Source organism: Callorhinus ursinus, unplaced genomic scaffold (assembly GCF_003265705.2).
Source record: "Callorhinus ursinus isolate GAN/ISIS: 27379988/994484 unplaced genomic scaffold, GSC_fseal_2.0 scaffold11, whole genome shotgun sequence".
NCBI lineage: Eukaryota > Metazoa > Chordata > Mammalia > Carnivora > Otariidae > Callorhinus > Callorhinus ursinus.
Genome location: NW_027397073.1, coordinates 58,499,418 through 58,522,209, shown reverse-complemented (window position 1 = coordinate 58,522,209; position 22,792 = coordinate 58,499,418). Strand labels below are relative to the sequence as shown.

At 40.1% G+C, this 22,792-nt stretch overlaps 1 protein-coding gene across 1 annotated transcript in view; it reads right to left on the bottom strand.

Annotated features, from left to right (window-relative positions):
* Positions 1–18,086, bottom strand: part of TWSG1 (twisted gastrulation BMP signaling modulator 1) — a 73,294-nt gene extending 55,208 nt beyond the window's left edge. The window contains exons 1-2 of the mRNA XM_025886789.2: positions 17,910–18,086; positions 15,870–16,023 (exon numbers count right to left, since the gene is read on the bottom strand). Coding sequence (XP_025742574.1) covers positions 15,870–15,992 — 123 coding nt within the window. The 5' untranslated portion in view covers positions 15,993–16,023; positions 17,910–18,086. The remainder of the gene's footprint in view (positions 1–15,869; positions 16,024–17,909) is intronic.
* Between the last annotated feature and the right edge of the window lie 4,706 nt (positions 18,087–22,792).

The following is a 22,792-nucleotide window of genomic DNA, read 5'->3' as shown; positions in this document are numbered from 1 at the left end:
TTTATTTGACAGAGAGAGAGAGAGAGAGAGGAAACACAAGCAGGGGAGGTGGGAGAGGGAGAAGGAGGCTTCCCGCCGAGCAGGGAGCCCAGTGCAGGGCTCGATCCCAAGACCCTGGGATCGTGACTTGAGCCAAAGGCAGATGCTTAACGACTGAGTTATTCAGGCTCCCCAATTTGAAAGAATTTTAGTGATAACTTAGTATGTGCAATGGAAAGCAAAACCTCAGTAATCCTTAACCTTTCCAGAGCCATCAACCACTTCGAGAACCTTCTAAAAGGTATGGACGTTTCTTCCACGAAAACTGTACACATACAATTTTGAATGTAATTTTGGGGATCCCCTAAAGCCTTTAAAGGATCCAGTAACCTCAGTTAACAATTCTTGGCACAGAATTCTCCCAGAATGAAGAAAAGAATGGTGAAAACAGATTTAAGATCTATTACAATATATACAAGCAATGAACAATCTGATAATGAAATTAAGAAAACAATTCCAGTTACAACAACAGCAAAAAGAATTAAATACTTACAAATAAATTAACAGAAGAAGTATAAGACTTGTACTCTGAAAACTGCAAACTATTGTTGAAAGAAATTAAAGAAAAATCTAAATAAAAGGAAAGACATTCATGTTCATGAGTCAGAAGACTTAACACTGTGAAGATGGCAAGCCTTCCCAAACTGATCTACAGATTCAATGCAATCCCTTTCAGAATTCCAGCTGGCAACAGCAAAAGCACAATCCATGAAAGAAAAAATGGAGAAGTTTGACCACATTAAAATTAAAAACTTCCGCTCTGCGGGCACCTGGGTGGCTCAGTCAGAAGAGCATGTGACTCTTGATCTTGGGGCATGAGTTTAGCCTCACATTGGGTGTAGAGATTAATTAAATGAATTTTTTTAAAAAAATTAAAGAAACAAAAACAACAAAAAACCCTTCTGATCTGCAAAATATGCTGTCAAGAGAATGAGAAGAGAAGACAAGCCACAGACTGAGAGAAAATATTCGCAAAAGACATTGTTATCCAAAATATACAAAGAATTTTTAAAACTCAATGGTAAGAAAATGGACAATTCTATTTAAAAGTGGGCAAAAGATATAGGCATCTACCAAAGATGATATACAGATGGCAAATAAAGCATATGAAAAGATCCTCAATATCATGCTGGTAGGGAACTGCAAATTAAAATAACGAGACACTGGGGTGCCTGGGTGGCTCAGTTGGACCGATTCTTGATCTCAGCTCAGGTCCTGATCTCAGGGTTGTGAGTTCAAGCCCTGTGTTGGGCCCCACGCTGGGCATGAAGCCTACTTAAAAAAATAAATAAAATAAAATAATGAGACACCAATATATACCTTTCAGAATGGCTAAAATTCAAAACACTGAGAACACTACATGTTGACAAGGATGTAGAGCCACTTTGGAAGACAGTTTGGCAGTTCCTTACAAAAGTAAACATACTCTTAGAATATGATCTAGCAATTGTGCTTCTTGGTATTTATCATGAGCTGAGAATTTGTCTACACAAAAATCTGCATATGGATATTTGTAGCAGCTTTACTGTTAATTGCCAAAACTTGGAAGCAATCAAGATGTCCCTCAACAATTGAATGGACAAATTATGATATATCTATACAATGGAATATAAATCAGCAATAAAAAGAAATTATCTATCAAGCCATAAAAAGACACGGGAAAACCCTAAATGCATATTGCTAAGTGAAAGAAAGCAGCCTGGAAAGGCCATATACTGTATAATTCCAATTATGCAACAGATTGGAAACAAAACTATAGAGATAGTAAAAGAGATTAGTGGTTGCCAAAGGCTGGGGAGGGGTGGGGGGGAAGGGCAAGGAAGGGAGGATGAGGTGGAAGCACAGGGGATTTTTAGGGCAATGAAACTATTCTGCTATACTGTAACTGCAGATATATGACATTATGCATCTGTCAAAACCCATAGAACTGTACAACACAAAGAATGAACCCTTATATAAGCCCTAAGGACATTAGTTAATAATAGTGTGTCAGTACTGGTTCATCACTTGTAACAAATATACCAACTAATGCAGGATGTTAATAATTGAGGAAACAGTGGGTGTGTGTAGGGGAAAGGGTATACTGGATCTTTCTGCACTTTCTGCTCAATTTTTCTATAAACCTTAAACTACTCTAAAAAGTAAAGTCAATTATTTTTTAAAAAATTCTTGGCTGGTTTTAATGCACAAATTAACAAGCTGATTTTAAAATTCATATGGTAATACAAGGGACCCAAAATAGTCAAAACAATCTTTGAATAGAACAAAACTGGAAAACTCATACTTCCTGATTTCAAAATATGCCACAAAGCTATGGTAATCAAGACAACATGGTACTTACATAAAGATAAACATATATATCAATGGAAAAGAAGTGAAAGTTCAGAAATAAGCTCTTATCCTTTTGGTCAAATTATTTTCAACAAGGGTGCCAAAAATAATTCCAAGGGAAAAAATAGTCTTCTCAAAAAATAGTGCTGGGATAACTGGCAATCCATACACAAAAGAATAAAGTTGCACACACAAAAATCAACTCAAAATAAATCACAGACCTAAATATAAGAGCTAAAACTACAAAACAAAATAGAGGAAAATATACAAGTAGATCTTTATGACCTTGAATTAGGCTAATATAGCCAAAACACCAAATGCACAAGCAACAAAAGAAAAAGTAGATAAAGTAGACTATATCAAAATTTAAAATTTTTGTATTGCAAATGATACCATCAGGAAAGTAAAAAGACAACCCACAGAATGAGAGAAATTACTTGTAAATCATATTTTTGATAGGGGATTTGTATCCATAATACATAAAGAACTCTTGTAACTCAACAATAAAAAGACAAATAAGCCAATTTAAAAATGGGCATAGGTTCACTAGAACCCTCATACACTGGTGCTGGGAGTGTATGAAGTCATTAGCAGTTCCTCAAAATGTTAAACACAGAAAATATGGCCTAAAAATTCCACTCCTCGGTATATACCCAAAAGAAATGAAAATATACATCCGCCTTAAAAACTTGTACATGAATACTCACAGCAGCATTATTTGCCATAGCCAAAAAGTGAAAACAATCCAAATATTCATCAACTGATGAATGGATAAATTACATGTGGTATATCTATACTGTGGAATACTGTTTGACCATAAAATAATGAAGTACTGATACTTATTATAACATGGATGAATCATGAAAGAATTACGCTCAAAAAAGAAGCCAGACATAAAAGACAAAATATCATATGACTCCATTCATATTAAATGTCCAAAATTGGCATACAGAAAGACAGAAAGTAGATTAGTGATTGCCTAGGGGTTGGGAAGAAGGATTGGGGAGTGACTGCTAATGGGTATGAATTTTCTTTTTAGGGTGATCAAAATGTTCTAAAATTAGATTATGGTGATGGCTGTATAACTCTGTGAAAACATTAAAAACCAATGAATTGCACATTTAAATGGGTGCAATTTATAGTATTAGAATTATATCTCAATAAAGCTGTTTAAAAAAACTAAGACTTAGAGAATCTGCCTTAAACTTACACTAACCAGAGTTCCAGGAAAAAGAGGTGGACGTTATATATAAACATAGTAATAAAAGGGAATATCCCAGTCTTAAGCTCAAAACAAACCCCGTTTCCTAAAAGAGATTTATAAGGCGCTCATCACAATGCCCACACCAAGGATCAGGAGATGAAACTCAAGGTTTCCAGAGAGAAGGAAGAAACAAAGTCACCTACAGAGAATAAAAAACAGACTGGCATCAGACTTCCTACTAGCAATATAGAATGCCAGCAGCATAAAAAGTTAGAAAGGGCGCCTGGGTGGCTCAGTTGGTTAAGCAACGGCCTTCGGCTCAGGTCATGGTCCTGGAGTCCCGGGATTGAGTCCCGCATCGGGGTCCCTGCTGAGCGGGGAGTCTGCTTCTCCCTCTGACCCTCCCCCCTCTCGTGCTCTCTCTCTCTCTCATTCTCTCTCTCAAATAAATAAATAAAATCTTAAAAAAAAAAAAAAAACAGAAAATGTCTTCAGAGTTCCCAGGGGAAATAATGTAACAATTCTATATTCAGGGAAATCACCAATCAGCTATAAATAAAATGAGAATAAATGCATTTTAAAGAGATATAGCACCCAGAACATTTCCTCCCAATATTGCCTTTGTTAGAAAATACTCTAGGACATGTTACAACAAAATGAGACTAAATCAAGAAAGAACAAGACAGGGGCACCTGGGTGGCTCAGTCGTTAAGTGTCTGCCTTCGGCTCACGTTGAGCCAAAGGCAGACACTGGGATGAGCCCCACATCGGGCTCCCTGCTTGGCGGGAAGCCTGCTTCTCTCTCTCCCATTCCCCCTGCTTGTGTTCCCTCTCTCGCTGTCTCTGTCAAATAAATAAATAAAATCTTAAAAAAAAAAATAAAGAACAAGACATGGAATCAAAGAAATAGTGGAGCCAACTTAGGAAAGTAACGGTGTGGATGCACTACAGGACAGCTTGCATCAGACCTAGACAGCAATCAGTTAAGTCTAGAAACCATAACACAGGAGGCTCCTTTGTAGGAAAAAAACAGACTAGGAATTTAAAACAACATAAGATATTAATGACTGATGATAGAAAATCAAGAAAGACAATTAGAACTCAAGAAAAGCAAAGTTATTCAAGAAGGGAAATGTAATCACAGTGCCCTGTGTGACCATAGAGTCAACAATATTTATAAAATCATTACAGAATACACATGGCTTATTGATCATCAATTTTAGAATATATCTGTAAATAAAGCATGGAAGATTCAAACTGGTTACAAAACAAAGAACTAACGTTAATAATATTTACGACTATAGCACTTACATACTAGTAACTGATCTAAGTACTCTATCCTCACAATATCCACACATAGTAGGTATGGTTATTATCACTATTTCACAGACAAGGAAATTGAGGCACTGAAACGTTAACTCCCTTGCCCAAGGTCAGATAGTTTGTACATCACAGAACTGGATTCAAATTCAGACAGTCTGGATTCAGAGTTCATGCTCTTAACTATTACACTAAGTGCCTTCAGAATATAGACGTTATCAAGCTTGATGATATAAAAGTACAGGTTATACCCCATTCCCCATAAACTTTGAGACAGCCATCAGAAGTTACTCCAAAAGGAGAAAATTTTGAGGGCAGTATTCACAAATGCAAGAAAACTGATTTCCTTGCTTTCTATGATACTAAGTGTGGTGATAAACGGTAGTCACATGCACAGTTCTTAAAAATTATACTCTGTCAGGGGCGCCTGGGTGGCTCAGTCGTTAAGCATCTGCCTTCGGCTCAGGTCATGATCCCGGGGTCCTGGGATCGAGCCCCACATCAGGCTCCCTGCTTGGCGGGAAGCCTGCTTCTCCCTCTTCCACTCCCCTGCTTGTGTTCCTTCTCTGGCTGTGTCTCTCTCTGTCAAATAAATAAATACAAATCTTAAAAAAAAAAAAAATTATACTCTGTCTACTGCTAAAAAAATAAATAAATAAAATTTAAAAAGAAAAAGAGGTCTACTAATATTCTTCTCTTACAGAAGGAATCAAGAGACAGTGGGGTTTTTTGAAAGATTTTATTTATTTATTTGAGAGAGAGCACGAGCAGGTGAGAGGGGCAGAGGAAGAAGCAGGCGTCCCACTGAGCAGGGAGCCCAACCCGGGGCTCCATCCCAGGACCCTGGGATCAGGGCCCGAGTCGAAGGCAGACGCTTAACTGACTGAGCCACCCAGACGCCACCAAAAGATTGTGTTTTTAAATGATATGACAAAACAGAAAGGTTTAAGTACATTGTAGAAACTGAAAAGAGAGAACGATGAGAGAAACTAAAAACAGTACAACAATTATGGCAGGGTAGGAGTGGGGGAGGAGAGAATGGTAAGTAAGCCATGTCCTAATCAAATAGAGCAGAAAGGCAGTTTAGATACATAATCTAGAATTGGTAAGTTAAAAAACAGTAGTAGAAGCATATTATTTAACCATATGGCTAAAAAAACTAACAGTAAAAGAAGTAAAAATGGAAGCTATTACTCGGAAGATTAAACCTGAAAAACAAAATGAAGAGTAGAGAGAATTACTCAAGGGATTATTTTTCATTATGTATCCTCCAACAATTTGACTTTTTATTTATTTTTTCTAAAGATTTTATTTATTTGAGGGCACAAGTGGGGGATGGGGCGGGGGGGAAGCGGACTCACCCCTGAGCAAGGAGCCCAATACAGGGCTTGATCCCAGGACCCCAAGATCATGACCTGAGCCGAAGGCAGACACTTAACCAACTGAGCCACCCAGGCACCCCACAATTTGATTTTTTAAAGAGTTCTGTAGGAACCACACAGTCAGAAAACAATTAACAAAACAGGAATAAGTACATACCTATCAATAATTACTTTAAATGCAAACAGACTAAATGCTTCAATCAAAAGACAAAGGATGACTGAATGGACAAAAAAACAAGACCCATCTATACGCTGCTTATAAGAGACTTATGTCAGACCTAAAGACAAATAAAGACTGAAAGTGAAGGTATGAAAATACACTCACCATGCCAATGAAAATGGAAAAAAAAAAGAAAACCCTGGAGTAGCAATATTAAACAGATTTTAAAACAAAGAATGTAGGGGTGGCGCCTGGGTGTCTCGGTTGGTTGAATGCCTGACTCTTGGTTTTGGCTCAGGTCATGATCTTAAGGTCATGAGATCAAGCTCTGTGTGGGGCTCTGTGCTCAGCACTGGGTCTGTTTGAAATTCTCTCCCTCTCCCTCTGCCACTCCCACTGCTTGTGCTCTCTCTCTCAAATACATTAATTAATTAAAAAAAAAGACTGTAGCAAGAGACAAAGAAGGTACTACACAATGACAAAGGGATCAATCAAACAAGATGATATAACAATTATCAATATCTATGCACCCCACATAGGAGCACCTAATGTATGAAGCAAATATTAACAGACATAAAGGGAGAAACTGATAGCAATACAATAATAGTAGGGACTTTAACACCCCACTTTTATCAGTAGATAGATCATCCAGACAGAAAATCAACAAGGAAGGGTGCCTGGGTGGCTCAGTCAGTTAAGCGTCTGCCTTTCAGCTCTGGTCATGACACCGGGGTCCTGGGACTGAGTCCCATGTCGGGCTCCCTGCTCAGTGGAGAGTCTACTTCTCCCTCTGCCCCTCCCCCTACTCATGTGCCCTCTCTCTCTCAAATAAATAAATAAAATCCTAAGAAAGAAAGAAAGAAAGATAGATAGATAACAAGGAAACAGTGGCTTTGAACAACACATTAGACCAGAAGGATCTAATAGAAATACATAGAACATTCTATCCAAAAACAGCAAAATATACTTCTTTCCAAGTACACATTCTCCAGAATAGATCACATGTTAGGCCATGAGACAAATATCAATAAATTTAAGAAGACTGAAATCATATCAAACATCTTTTCTAACCAAAATGAAACTAGATATCAATTACAAGAAATAATTCTGGAAAAACCACAAATACATGGAAGCTAAACAACATGCTATTAAACAAAAGATGAGTCAACCATAAAATCAAAGAGGAAATAAAAAAACACATGAAGACAAATGGAAATGAAAACACAACAGTCCAAAATCTTTGGGATGCAGCAAAAGCAGTTCAAAAAGGGACATTTATAGCGATATAGATCTATCACAAGAAACAAAAAAATCTAAAAAAAACAACCTAACGTAAAAACAAAAAAAAAAAAAAAAAAAAACAAAGCCCAAACCTAGAAAGAGGAAGGAAACAATAAAGATTAGAGCAGAAATAAATAAAATGAAGAGAAAAAACATAATAGAAAACATCAACGAAACCAAGAGGTGGTTCTTTGAAAAGGTAAACAAAATAGATAAATATTTAGTCAGACTCATCAAGAAAAAAAGAGGGAGGGGCGTCTAAGTGGCTCAGATGGTTAGGCATCTGCCTTCGGCTTGGGTCATGATCCTGGGGTCCTGGGTTGGAGCCCTGCATCAGGTTCCCTGCTCGGCGGGAGGCCTGCTTCTCCCCCTCCCTCTCCCACTCTCCCTCTCCCTCTCCCTCTCCCACTCTCCCTGCTTGTGTTTCCTCTCCTGCTGTGTCTTTCCCTGTCAAATAGGTAAAATCTTTAAAAAAAAAAAAAAAAGAGTGAGGGGCTCAAATAAAATCAGAAATAAAGGAGGATAAATAACCAACACCAGAGTGATATAAAGGATTCATGAAAAATATAAAGGGTATCATGACGGGGCGCCCGGGTGGCTCAGTCATTAAGCGTCTGCCTTCGGCTCAGGTCATGATCCCAGAGTCCTGGGATCGAGCCCCACATCGGGCTCTCTGCTCCGCAGGAAGCTTGCTTCTCCCTCTCCCATTCCCCCTGCTTGTGGTCCCTGTCTCGCTGTCTCTCTCTCTGTCAAATAAATAAATAAAATCTTTAAAAATATATATATATAAAGGATATTATGAAAAACTATATGCCAACAAATTGGACAACTTGAAAAGAAATGGCTAATTTTCTAGAAACATACAATCTTCCAAAACTGAATCAGGAAGAAATAGAAAGTTTGAACAGACTTATTACTAATAAAGAAATTGAATCAGTAATCAAAAAACTCCCAACAAGGGGCACCTGGGTGATTCAGTCATTAACGATCTGCCTTCGGCTCAGGTCATGATCCCAGGGTCCTGGGATCCAGCCCTGCATCGGGCTCCCATGTTCAGCGTGAAGCCTGCTTCTCCCTCTCCCACTCCCCTTGCTTGTGTTCCCTCTCTCGCTGTCTCTCTCTCAGTCAAATAAATAAATAAAATCTTTAAAAAAAAAAACTCCCAAAAAACAAAAGTTCAGGATCAGTCAGCTTCACAGGGGAATTTTACCAAACACTTAAAGAAACACTGGGGTGCCTGGGTGACTCAGTCAGTTAAGCATCTTTCTTTGGCTCAGGTCATGATCTCAGGCTCCACACTCAACAGGGAGTGTGCTTGAAGATTCTCTCCCTCTGTACCCCCACTCCGTCTTAAATAAAAAAAAATCTTAAAAAAAAATTAAGCGTTAATACCTATTCTTCTCAAACTACTCCAAAAAAATAGAAGAAGGAAAACTTCCAAATTCATTCTATGAGGCCAGTATCACACCCTGGTACCAAAACCAGACACCACAAAAAAAGAGAACTACAGGCCAATATCTCTAACGAACATGGATGCAGAAATCCTAACAAAATACTAGCAAACCAAATTCAACAGTACATTAAAAAAACAATTTACTATGATCAAGTGGGATTTATTCCAAGGATGCATGGGTGGTTCAATATTTGCAAATTAATCAATGTGATACATCATATCAACATGAGGAAGGATAAAAACAATATGATTACTTCAGTAGATGCAGAAAAAGCATTTGACAAAGTACATTCATGATAAAATTCCACAAAGGGGGTTTGGAGAGAATATGCTCCAACACAAAGGAGCCACATATGAAAAATCCCACAGCTAACATCATACTCAATGATGAAAAAACTGAAAGCTTTTCCTCTAAGATCAGGAACAAGACAAGGATGTCCACTCATTACTTTTATTCAACAGGCTGGAAGTCCTACCTGTAGCAATCAGACAAGAAAAAGAAATAAAAGGCATCCAAATTGGTAAAGAAGAAGTAAAACTCAGTCTTTGCAGATGACATGATACTATATATAGAAAACCCTAAAGACTTCACCAAAACACTACTAGAGCTGCTAAATGAATTCTATACAGTTGCAGGATGCAAAATTAATAAACAGAAATCTATTGCATTTCTACACACTAATAATAAAGTAGCAGAAAGAGAAAGTAAAAAAACAACCCCATTTACAGTTGCACAGAAAGAATATCTAAGAATAAATTTAACCAAGGAGGTGAGAAACCTATACTCTTAAAACTATAAGACACTTATGAAAGAAACTGAAGATGATACAAAGAAAGGGAAAGACAGACTATGCTCATGGACTGGAAGAACAAATATTGTTAAAATGTCCATACTACCCAAGGTAATCTACACATTTAAAGCAATCCCTATCGGGCGCCTGTGTAGCTCAGTCGGTTAAGTGACTGCCTTCGGCTCAGGTCATGATGCCAGGGTCCTGGGATCGAGTCCTGCATTGGGGGGGTCCCTACTCAGCAGAGAGTCTGCTTCTTCCTCTGCCCCTCACCCTGCTCTCACGCTCTCTCACTCTCTCTCTCAAATTAAAAAAAAAATAAAGCAATCCCTATCAAAATACCAACAGCATTTTTCACAGAACTAGAACAAATAATACTAAAATTTGTAGAGAACTACAAAAGACCTGAATAGCAAAGCAATCTTGAAAAAGAAAAGCAAAGCTGGTGGCACCACAATTTCAGACTTCAAGTTATATTACAAAGCTGTAGTGATCAAAACGGTATTGTATTGGCACAAAAACAGATACACAGATCAATGAAAAGGAGAGAGAGCCCAAAAAGAAACCCACACCTATATGGTCAATTAATCTACAACAAAGGAGGCAAGAATATGCAATGGGGAAAAGACAGTTCCTTCAATAAACAGTGTTGGAAAAACTGGACAGCTACATGCAAATGAAGCTGGACCACTTTCTTACACCATACATAAAAATAAACTCAAAATGGATGAAAGGCCTAAAAATGAGACCTGAAACCATAAAACTCTTAAAAGAAAACACAGGCAATAATGTCTTGGACATCGGTCTTAGCAATATTTTTCTAGATATGTCTCCTGAGGCAAGGGAAACAAAAGCAAACTAGTTGGACTACACCAAAATAAAAAGCTTTTGCACAGTGCAAGAAAAATAAAAGAAAAAACCAAAAAGGTAACTTAGCGAATGGGAAAAGATATTTGCAAATAATATACCTGATAAAGAGTTAGTATCCAAAACATAAAGAATTTCTACAATTCAACACCCAAAAAACCCAGATAATCCAATTAAAAATGGGCAGAGGACCTGAAGAGACATTTTTCCAAAGACATCCAGATGACCAACAGACACATGAGAAGATGTTCAACATCACTAATCATCAGGAAAATGCAAATCAAAACCACAATGAGGTATAACTTCATACCAGTCAGAAAGGCTACCATCAAAAAGACAAGGAATAACAAGTTTTGGCAAGGATGTGGAGAAAAAGGAACCCTCGTGCACTGTTGGTGGGAATGTAAGTTAGTGCAAACACTGTAGGAAACAGTATGGAGGTAACTCAAAAAATTAAAAATAGAAATACATACGATACCATATAATCCAACTACCCAAAGAAAAGGAAAACACAAATTTGAAAAGATACATGCTATGTTTATTGCAGTATTACTTATAATAGCCAAGATATGGAAGCAACCCAAGTGTCCATAGATAGATGAATGGATAAAGAAGAGTAGTGTATACACACACACACACACACACACACACACACACACACACACACACACACACACAGAGGAATATTACTCAGCCATAAAAAAGAATGAGATCTTGCCATTTGCGACAACATGGACAGACCTAGAGGGTATTATGCTACATGAAAAGAGTCAAACAGAAAAAGACAAATACCGTATGATTTCACTTATATGTGGAATCTGAAAAATAAGACAAACATTCTTAAATATAGAGAACAAATTAATGGCTGTGGGGAAGGAGAGATGGGGAAAATAGATAATGGAGATTAAGAGGTATACCTACAAACTTCCAGGTATAAAATAAGTCATAGCAATGGAAAGTACTGCATAGGGAATATAATCAATAATATTGCAATAACAGGAGCACCTGGGTGGCTCAGTCAGTTAAGCGTCTGCCTTTGGCTCAGGTCATTATCCCTGGGTCCTGGGATGGAGCCTTGAGTTAGGGTCCCTGCTCAGCAGGGAGTCTGCTTAATCCCACGCTCTCTGCCCCTCTCCCCTGCTTGTGCTCTCTCTTGCTCATTCTCTCTCAAATAAATAAAATAAAATCTTTAAAAAAGTAATATTGTAATGGTAACTACACTTAATTATAGTGAGCACTAATGTATAGAATTGTCAAATCAACATGTTGTATACTTGAAACTAATGTAACATTGTATGTCAATTATACTTCAATAAAAAAGGAGAGAGAAATGCCTTTCTTACTCTGATTTAAAAAAAGAGAGACTATTTAACACATAATAGTTGTTTTCTTTCTTTAGAACTATATAGAACTAGAAGGAAACTCTGAAATCACCTAGCCAGCCAATCTATTTTACACTTAATATGTATGTATTTTTCAAAGCTGTCCATGCCATTTTATGCCACACACTCTTTTTATGTTCCTCCATCAGAGGCCTATGTTCCCTCCACTTAAATCCAGGTGGACCAATGACTATGGTGCAAGTAATATGTAACCTCTAAGGTGAGACCATAAAAGGCAATACATATTCCTCTAGCTCTCTTTCATGAGGCATATATCTTGGGAGCCCTGAGCCAATATGTAAGATATCTAGCTAGTCTTAAACCAGCACACTAGAGAGGTCATAGAGAGAGACAACTGAGAAAGTAAGTGACTGAGAGCGAGAGAGACAGAATGAGAGTGCTGAAGAATCTTTCTAGCCCAGGTGTTAGATTTATCAGTGAGCCTTCAGATTTGTGAGATCCAGTATAGTAGCCACTAGTCACATGTAGCTATTTACATTTCAATTAATTAAAACTAAATAAAATTTAAAAATCTATTTTTCAATCACACAAGTCATATTTCAAGTGCTCAATAGCCTCATGTGGCTAGTTTCTACTGCTCTGCACAGGGCAGATGTAGACTGTTTCTATCATTGTAGAAAGTTCTACAGAATAGTGCTGCTTCAGATAACCCCAGCCCTCAGCCTTCAAGCTGTTCAAGCTGCCCTAGTGCTGTGTGGTGCAGAGATGAGTTACCCCACCCACCCCGGCAGAATGCAAATTCATGGGCAAAATCAACGATGTTTTCAGCCACTGATTTCTGAGGTGGTTACATAGCCATTGCAAGAGGAATACAAGGAAAATAAAGCTCAGAATGTGAAATAATCTGCTGGAGTTCTGGAGACCACAAAATCAGTCAAATGGTGGAACTAATCACATTTTACTTCAACGTCCAATAAGTGTTTGTGAATAAATGAATAAGAAAATCCCCAATTCTCAAGCCTGCAATATTTTTATTTATTTATTTTTAAAGATTTTATTTATTTATTTATTTATTTGAGAGAGAGAATGAGAGAGAGAGAGAGCATGAGAAAGGGGAGGGTCAGAGGGAAAAGCAGACTCCCTGCTGAGCAGGGAGGCTGATGTGGGACTTGATCCCGGGACTCCAGGATCATGACCTGAGCTGAAGGCAGTCGCTTAACCAACTGAGCCACCCAGGCGCCCTCAAGCCTGCAATATTTTTAGCTTCAAATACTCTGCCACTATGCACCAGAAGTGTTGTCTCTACTACTCCAGAAAAAGATTTGATGACTCCTGGCTCTGAAGGAGCAACAGGAATCTGAGAAATGTTAGCATCACTGAATTAATGGTAAAGAAAACAAGTCCTAGCTTCTTTCCAATGAATTTACTAGAGTCACCATTTACCAGGTGAAGCTCACTCAATTTTCCAGTTTTTACACTCATAGGAGTCTTTACTTTTTGAAGTATTTTGTATTACATATTTTTAAATTAATTAATTTTTAAAAAGATTCGATTTATTTATTTGACAGAAAGTGCACACAAGTGGGGGGAAGGCAGAGGGACAAGTAGACTCCCTGCTGAGTGGGGAACGGGATACGGGGCTCGATCCCAGTACCCTGAGATCATGACCTGAGCTGAAGGCAGATGCTTAACCAACTGAGCCACCCAGGTGCTCCTACATATTTTTTAATTTAAAAGCAAAAGAAACAAACCAAAAATCTTTGAGGGTATTTATCAATATTAACCAAAAGCTTTCTTTTTAAAATACTCCTTTACCAAGCAAGTTATTTTAATAAAATCCAATTTTTAATTATTTGAACTAATGGAAATTATAGATTTGGAGAGTCAAAAATAATGTGGTATTTAAGTGAAATTCTACCTGAACATGAACACAGCAATTGTTGTGATACTTTATTTCTAATAATAATGAAGCTACATTGAAGCTACGTGGGAAGGGGCACCACTTCCCCATCAGCCCAGAGCACAAAGCTGGACTTCATATACAGACTACAAAATTTTCTGCCAGCATGAGCCTAAGCAGACATGCCATATCAAGACTTCCATGTATAAAATTAGATTATATTTAAAATTACTGTTAATTCTTTTTAAGATTATTTGAGTTTTTTGTTTTTGTTTTTTAGTAATCTCTACACCCAAAGTGGAGCTCGAACTCACAACCCTGAGATCGTATTATGGTCTTCCAATGGAGCCAGCCAGGCACCCCGTAAATTGCTAATATCTGTGTTTTAGAGTTCTTATCTTTAAGATGTAGATATTAGAATTATGATAAAACAGTATCAGGAATTTGCCTAAAATTAAGACATAGCTGGGGTGGGCAGTGTAGAGGAACACAGATGAAACATGGGTAGCCTGAGTTAATTGCCGGACTGCCCTTCACTGTACTCCTCTCTTCTTCTATTTATGCTTGAAAAATGTCCACAGTGAAAAAAAATAAAAACAAACCAACCAACAAACTTCTCTATTTCAATGTTTTGGTTTGAAATGCAAAGTAAGGGTAAAGAGAGTATGAGATGGTGGCAAACTACACTCAGATAAAGGCCAGGCTTCCAAGGATCTCAACTATTAATGAGAAGGACCAAAATGTCCAAAATAAATACAAAATACCTCAAATCTATAAAAATCATTATCACTTATAGTACATACACACAACTGCTCCATGTTGGAATTACAGCTGACTCCTACCTTACATAGAATTCTAATATGTGTGGTTACCGGATTTCTTAGCCAACAACCAAAAATTAAAAGGGAGGCTAATAAATACACACACAAAAGGCACAAGACTGCGGATGGTCTAACAGGATGAGAAGAAAGAACAGCTACATAACACGTGAAGGTCACCACTAATTAACACAACTTTATGGAGTAATAACCAGTACGGTTGGTGGGAAGGCCCCAGGCTTTGGAGTTAAAGATCTCGTTCTACAGTCACTTACTAGCTATATGAACCTAACCAAATTACTTAACCTCAATCTTTTCTTCAGAAAAATGACAGTGGTAGCTACATCCCTAGGCTCATCCTGATGACTGAAAGAGAGATAATTGTCAAGTGTTTTGGAAGCAGATTCTCCACAATCTCAGCCGACAATTTGCCTACAATCTTGTGAGAGACCCTGAGCCAGAACCACCCAGCTCCACTGCTCCCAGACTCCTAACCCTCAGACACTGCATGACATAAATGTTTACTGCATTAAGCTGCTACATTTGCACAGAATGGACAACTATTACTTTATATAAGCAAACAATCTGTCTATTATTTGACTAGCTAAATTTTTTTCTAAATATAGTAATTGAACTTCTTTGGTATATAAACTAGGTAATACAAGGAAACCCTTTACTTTATCTGAATGGAGCGCTCATCACTTTGTAATGGCATATTTATGAAACTGGATATTATTTTCAGCACCAAACTTCTTGAATCTGACCTTGGGAATATGCAAGAAAACTATGGAGGCAAAAACCCAGACCAGTATGTCATGGTTCAGTACCTCAGGAGCTGACTTAATACTCAGGCCTTACACTGTAATACATACACACACACACACACACACACACACACACACACACACACACACTCTATCTGTATATATGCACTATCTCTTTTACATTTTAATAGTAATAAAAAGTACACTCAGTCCTACCTGAATGAGGCATTTGCTCACATCACTAGCACAGAGTGCTTTGTTACAACTCAGTGACACAGGGACCCATGTCAGGAACACCAGGATGGCTAGAGTAAGCATAACAACACAGTGTGTCTTCATGTTTCTTCAAAGACAATCAACTCCCAGGAAGCTAAACAAACAAAAAGAAAAAAAAACCTTTAATTCAAAGGCAAGGGCTAGATTAAGAACACGTACAGAAATGAAAAGCAAAACAAGACTCGTGTTAAAAGACTTTTGAGTGATCATTTAAAGGACATTCTCAATGAATGATTAAACAGTGAAAACAAACTACAATTTTTATATAGTAATGTTTTGTCAGCCAACTTCATATACACATATATGATATGTATATAAAAACCATCAGGTTACTGAGGCAAATAACTAGTTTTAATACTGTTCCACTACCATTCAACTTTAGTTTTAGGCCCATTATTCAACTCTAAGCTCATATTTAAAACTATTAATATTGTATCATAATTTAAAACATTTAACACATTTTTAAAAAAGATTATTTATTTATTTGACAGATAGTGAGCACAAGTACACAGAGAGGCAGGCAGAAGGAGAGGGAGAAGCAGGCTCTCCACTGAGCAGGGAGCCGGACCTGGGGCTCGATCCCAGGACCCCAGGATCATGACCTGAGCCGAAGGCAGCCGCTTAACCGAATGAGCCACCCAGGTGCCCCAATTTAACACATTTTTAAAATGCAATTTGTTCTAATGATTATTTATGACCATCTCATTTTACCTCTTAACATAATTAGCCAGAATGAAGCAGCTCAGAGAAAGGAGTTGACAGTCATTCTTTAAATAACCCAGCAAATAACAAAGGGGATAGTAAATTATTAATTGCATTAAGAACTCTTGAGTAATTTATTAAAATGTGAAGATATTCTTTTAATTCTATACCAAAGGTACCATAGATTCTTCAACATTATTAAGAAGATAGTACACTTTGAAAAAAAGAAGGAAAAAAGACCAGCACAAATCCTGATAGTGGCTAAACCACAGACATGTTTATTAAGCTGTTTTAAAAGATATAACTTCTTGGCGTTAAAACAAACCCTCCCAAAAATATAATCAAGTAAAATAAATGGCTACTGATGTTGGATATATAAAAGGTGAGTTTATAGGGCCTTTATGATTACTGTAAACTTTTATTCTAAGTATTATAAAGTACAATAAAACAAAAGCAATAAGAAGGTGAAAAGAATAAAGGGCTTTGCACCCGGGATGACTCAATTTTGAAAGAGAAAGCCCTGGTGACTGTTACTGAGGCCCATAAACTATTCTTAAAGACCGTTAGTAACCCAATTTTTTAATTTATTTAACACCACATACAAAGTCGGATGATTTCTGGTGCATATTCGTGGAGGCCAAAGAAGGTATTTGAAAAGTGATTTTTATCCATAACTAGTTTTCATCCCACACTCACTAAAAATGGGATTTTTTTTCCCCATCTCTTCTGGTTGTCTTCATACTACTCCCAAAATCTTACTGGAAAAAATATTCAAGTAAATAAGGGCATATATAAAACAGGTAGCAGAATTATTTAAAGGGCCTCCCCCTTTTTTTTTTCTAAGGAGTGAGGAACGATACCACAGCGGAACTGTTTTCCTACGTCGGGACCAGTTTCTCAGGCTCTGGCGACCTGTGTGTGTGTGTGGTCCCAGGGGGATGGCACTGACAGCAGCCTTTGTGCGCTGCATGGAGCCCCTGCTGCCGGGTGAGGAGGCAGAGGCCACGGCGGCTCTTCACCCTCGGCTCACCGACGCGCCGCTGACCAGCGAGGCAGGGGAGGGTGCCGCAGAGGTGCCGCCGGTCCGCGTGCCCGCGCCCAGTACCCACCGGGCGGCGCCCCCACTTTGTCCTGCGCGTAGGCGGGGCCCAGGCCGCGCGGGAGCTGCTCCGTTTCTCCCGGCCCCGAGAGTCCGCCGCGGCCTCGGCCTCCAGAGGACAGTGCTCTGGGCCCGGACCCTCCCCGGCCGCAGACCCTGCCCCGCCTGCTCCCGCTCACCGTGCGCCGCGGCGCCGCGAGGCCGCCTGGCCCTCGTTCCCCCGCAGGTCGGCCGAGCTCTGGGCGAGCCGCGGGGCTGTGCGAGGGAGGCAGGCCGCGCCTCCGCGCCGTCCCTCAACGCAGCGCCCGCGAGCCTCGGGCACCTTAAAGAGACAGGCCCGCCGCCACCCTCCCCCCCCCCGCCACAGTTTCCCCTGTCCCTCCGCCCGCCTTCGGTTCCACGCTGCCGCCAGCTCCCGCCAGGAGGCGTCTCTCACTCCCGGGGCGCTCCTGTCAGCGCACGCCCCGGGCCCGCCCCTCCCCGCCTGCGGCCCGCCAGGCCGGGCAGGCCCACCGCCCCGCCTCCAGTCCGGTCCCGGCGCGGCCCGCGCGAAGGCCCCGCCCCCAGCCGTGGCTCCGCCCCCGGCTGCGACCCCGCCCCGCTCACGCACGAAGGCCCCACCCCGCCCTCCGGTCACGCCCAACAGAGGCCACACTCCCGCCCCCAGGGACTCCCGCCCCCAGGGACACCCACCCGGGCACCCACGCGCGCCTTGCCTCCGCCCTTCCCTGCCCCCATCTCGGATTTCTCTGTCGCCTACCTGGGGCTGCGGCTTACTTTCTGTGAGGCGCTTGGCGTGTGTTCTTCACGGAGCCGAGAATGCGACGTGCATTAGCTCAGTGACTCCCCACGGCAACCCTGTGAGGCAGCTGTATCTGTCCCGTTATGGGGATTCAAGACGGAGGCACCTAGTGGTGGAGCAGCCCAGCCCGTTACCCTTGAACTCTTGTTATCTCACGTCGGAGGCAGGATTTATTAAAACTGCACGTTTCTGGGCTCTGTCTGAGACCTACTGAATAAGGATCTGCTAGGGTAGAGCCTTCGTTCAGCAGTTCACGAAAATTTGCTGCGCCCTCAGTGAGTGCCTGGCCCTGGGCTTAGCACGGGAAGTAGAAGAGAGGAGGCGCCGTGGGTGCTGTTCAAGAAGGAGGCCACTGGTCTTCGGAGAGGATGGACAGACGGCTACACAGATGGCTACAGCGCACCGCCCCAATCCTCAGTAGGAGAGGGCTCCAGGAGCATGTATGACGCAGCACTCATTTCAGCCTGTACTTTAGAAGAATGAATTGATTCCACCGACAGTAAACATGTAGATAAAGGCATTTGAGATTTATGCTCAGTTCTTTCCCACAACCCTGGGAATTTACTTTTTAAAAAGATTTCAAAGTGATTAAGTTGGAGCCCACTGGGCTAGATGAGCCACAAGGTACTTTCCCCTTGGAAATGGTGACCTAGTGATAAAGTCTTAAACTAGTAGTCAAAACAGAAAGAATGGAAAGTGTTGATTGGCTGAGGGGGTGGATTACATTAATGATGTTAGTCCATTTTTGTACAGTAAGTAAATAAGTATGCATGTTAAAAATCATCCCTGAAAATTATTTTAAAGAAGTAATTAAGAGTGTACACAAATTTAACTTTAAGGATCTTATTCTTTGGCATTACTTACTAATTAAATGAATTACGATACTCCAGTGCAATGAACTAAATCAGCTATTAAAACATGATATTGTGGATCAGAGGTTCTCACATTTTTGGTCTCAGGACCCCTTTACACTCTTGAAAAGTACTGAGGACACCAGAGAGGTACTTTTATGTGTGCTATGTCTATCAAAACTTCTTATATTAAAACTGAGAAATTTAATGGGGCATCTGGGTGGCTCAATCAGTAAAGCCTCCCACTCTTGGTGTCAGCTCAGGTCATGATCTCAGGGTGCTAAGATCAAGCCCCAAGTCCGGCTCCAGGCTCAGCACTGAGTCTGGGACTGTGTGAGATTCTTTCCCTCTCCTTCTTCTCCCTCTGCCCTTCCCTCCACTCCTTGCATGCCTGCTCTCTATCTCTTAAATAAATAAAATCTGTTTTAAAGAGAAATTTAAGAAATATTTGTTCATTGTTTCACTTAAAAATAATAGACTCTATTGTATGGTAACATGAACAACACTTTATGAAAAATAAGTACATATTCAAAAACCAAAAAGTGGCATTATTTTACATTTGTGCTATTCTCTTTAATGTCAAAGTTAATAAAGGTAGCTGGATTTTTATGTCTGCTTGTGCATTTATACTGTTGCAATATCGTGTATTATGTAGCCTCTAGGAAACTTGTGACAGGAGAATGAGAAAGGCAAGTAATGTTTTAGAATTTAAATAAAAAGAGTTTGGAGCTCATGAACCCCCTGAAAAGGTCTTGGGACTCCTAGGGTCCCCAAATTACACTTTGAGAAGTAGTATTGCAGATGAATATTGTTGGCATGGAGATATTCATGATATATCAACATTTTAAAGTAGTGGATAGGGGTGCCTGGGTGGCTCAGTCGGTTAAGTGTCTGCCTTCAGCTCAGGTCATGATCCCAGGGTCCTGGGGTCAAGTCCCGCATCGGCCTCCTGATGCGGGGAGCCTGCTTCTCCCTCTGCCTGCCAAGGAGCCCGCTTCTCCGTCCCCCTCTGCTTGCTACTATGCCTGCTTGTGTGCTCTGTCAAATAAACAAATAAAATCTTTAAAAAAAAATAAAGCGGTGTATATATTTTTAGAATGATTAATATTAAAATAGTGTATACAGTTATTTTCCCAGTGGGGAAAACTACTCTGTCTCCCACGGGGCCAGCACTTTAGGGGCTGGGGATTCTGTTTTGGAACCCACAGTCCCATTCTCAATCTCTCTCTACTTGGCTGACTCAACTAAATTAGCCAATCTGGTTTTACAGATCTGAATTAAAGTGAGCCACAGCCTATCAGCCTCCCGGCCTGCTGTTGTGGAAGGGAATATCTACTGGGAATGGAAGGCCCATTTGAAGAGAAACCTCCTTTCTCCATCATTCTCTTCCCTTCTAGCCTTCCTATTTGTTCTGTTATGGAGCTACCGCAAAAGCTATCTAAAGAATGAGGAAAGAAAATGGATTTCTTGGGCGCCTGGGTGTCTCACTTGGTTAATCGTCGTTAAGCATCGGACTCTTGATTTCGGCTCAGGTCATGATCTCAGAGGTCATGAGTCTGAGCCCCTCATCCAGCTCTGCCCTCAGCATGGAATCTACTAAATTTCTCTCCCTCTCCCTCTGCCCCTCCCTCTGCTCATGCACCCATGTGCGAGAGCGCGCTCTCTCTCTCTCTCTCTCTCTCAATAAATAAATTAAAAATATCTTTAAAAAAATAGTAATAAATAAATAAATTCCCTTGTCATTACCTCTGTGCTATAAATGGTTGTTGATCCACCAGGTAAAAGGAACAGTACTCCTCTGCATGGGAGTGGGGAGTAAGGGGCTGGGGTGGGCATGCCAAGGGGCTACAGGAGACCCAGCAGACCACTGGGGAAGCATGCAGACCCCACCTGCTTGGAGAAGATGCTATTTCAGCAGAGATTTGCAAAGGGCTATCAAGGACTATTGAGATATTTACAAAGCATTCTCAAAAGCCCCTAAGGCTTCCCAAAATTCAGTATTTACACGTGGCTCATTGTTGCTTACCAAATTAAGTCTAAACTCTGTAACTTATTTATTTAAAATATTTATTAATTTATCTTCATTTACCTTTTGTCCCCTTCTCATCATGGAAGTAACACATGCTTAGCTGGGGAAAAACGTTAGATTATGGAACTTCATAATGAGTGCCCCTTGCCATTTTAGCCCCCAGCGGTTGCTCTTACTTTTGAGTATATTTCTTCTTTTTGTAGTCACATACACTAACATATGTTTGCAAAAAATGAAATTTTGTTAAGAATACTTCACTACGGGGCGCCTGGGTGGCTCAGTCGTTAAGCGTCTGCCTTTGGCTCAGGTCATGATCCCGGGGTCCTGGAATCGAGCCCCGCATCGGGCTCCCTGCTCCGTGGGAAGCCTGCTTCTCCCTCTCCCACTCACCCTGCTTGTGTTCCCTCTCTCGCTGTGTCTCTCTCTGTCAAATAAATAAAAAATCTTAAAAAAAAAAAAGAATACTTCACTACAACTTGCTTTTTCCACTTAGCAGATCTAGAACATCTTTTCATGCCAGTATATGCAGATCTTTTTTGATGTCACACAAATATTCTCCATAAACTAAGCTGGTTTATTTTCACACTTCGTATTTTTCCAATCTTGTATTTCTGTACATTCTTCTTTTTGCTCAGGATAGGATTCTTACTTTTTTCCATAGCTACATAAATCCTACCCACTCTTGAAAGCCTGTTCAAATATCACCCTATTCAGATATCAAAAATCATCTTTCGTGACTCAACACAGTGCCTGGCACATAGTAAGTGAATGAATTGATTAAAGGAATGACTTCCTGGCTAAAGTCCCCAATAGCCTTTGAGATCCTAAAGCATTTATTTGCACTGACATTTCACTATTAATGTATATATGTTTTGTTTGCTCAACTAATTTTAGAAGCTTCTTTAGGGCAGGAATCATGTCTTTAATGTCTCATTTCGCTGTGTGCAGGGATTCTCAGGCTCTTGGAAGATCTGCAAAAACTAGGACCGATGGTCTCACCTGTATTAGCCAAAATGACAACAGTAATGAAGATGTGAAAACAATTAGTGAAAAAGATAAGGATGCACAGAGTCAAGAGCTTAATTGTTACTTTAAGAAACAAGGAAAAGCAGGGGCATCTGGGTGGCTCAGTCAGTTAAGCGACTGACTCTAGGTTTTGGCTCAGGTCCTGATCTCATGGGTCATGAGATTCAGCAGGCCCGTGATAGCAGGGAGTCTGCTTGAACTTCTCTCCCTCTGCCCTTCCTCCCACTCCTGCATGTGCCTGCATTCTCTCTCTCTCAAATAAATAAATAAATCTTTAAAAAAGGAAGGAAGGAAGGAAGGAAAGAAAGAAGGAAGGAAGGAAGGAAGGAAGGAAGGAAGGAAGGAAGGAAGGAA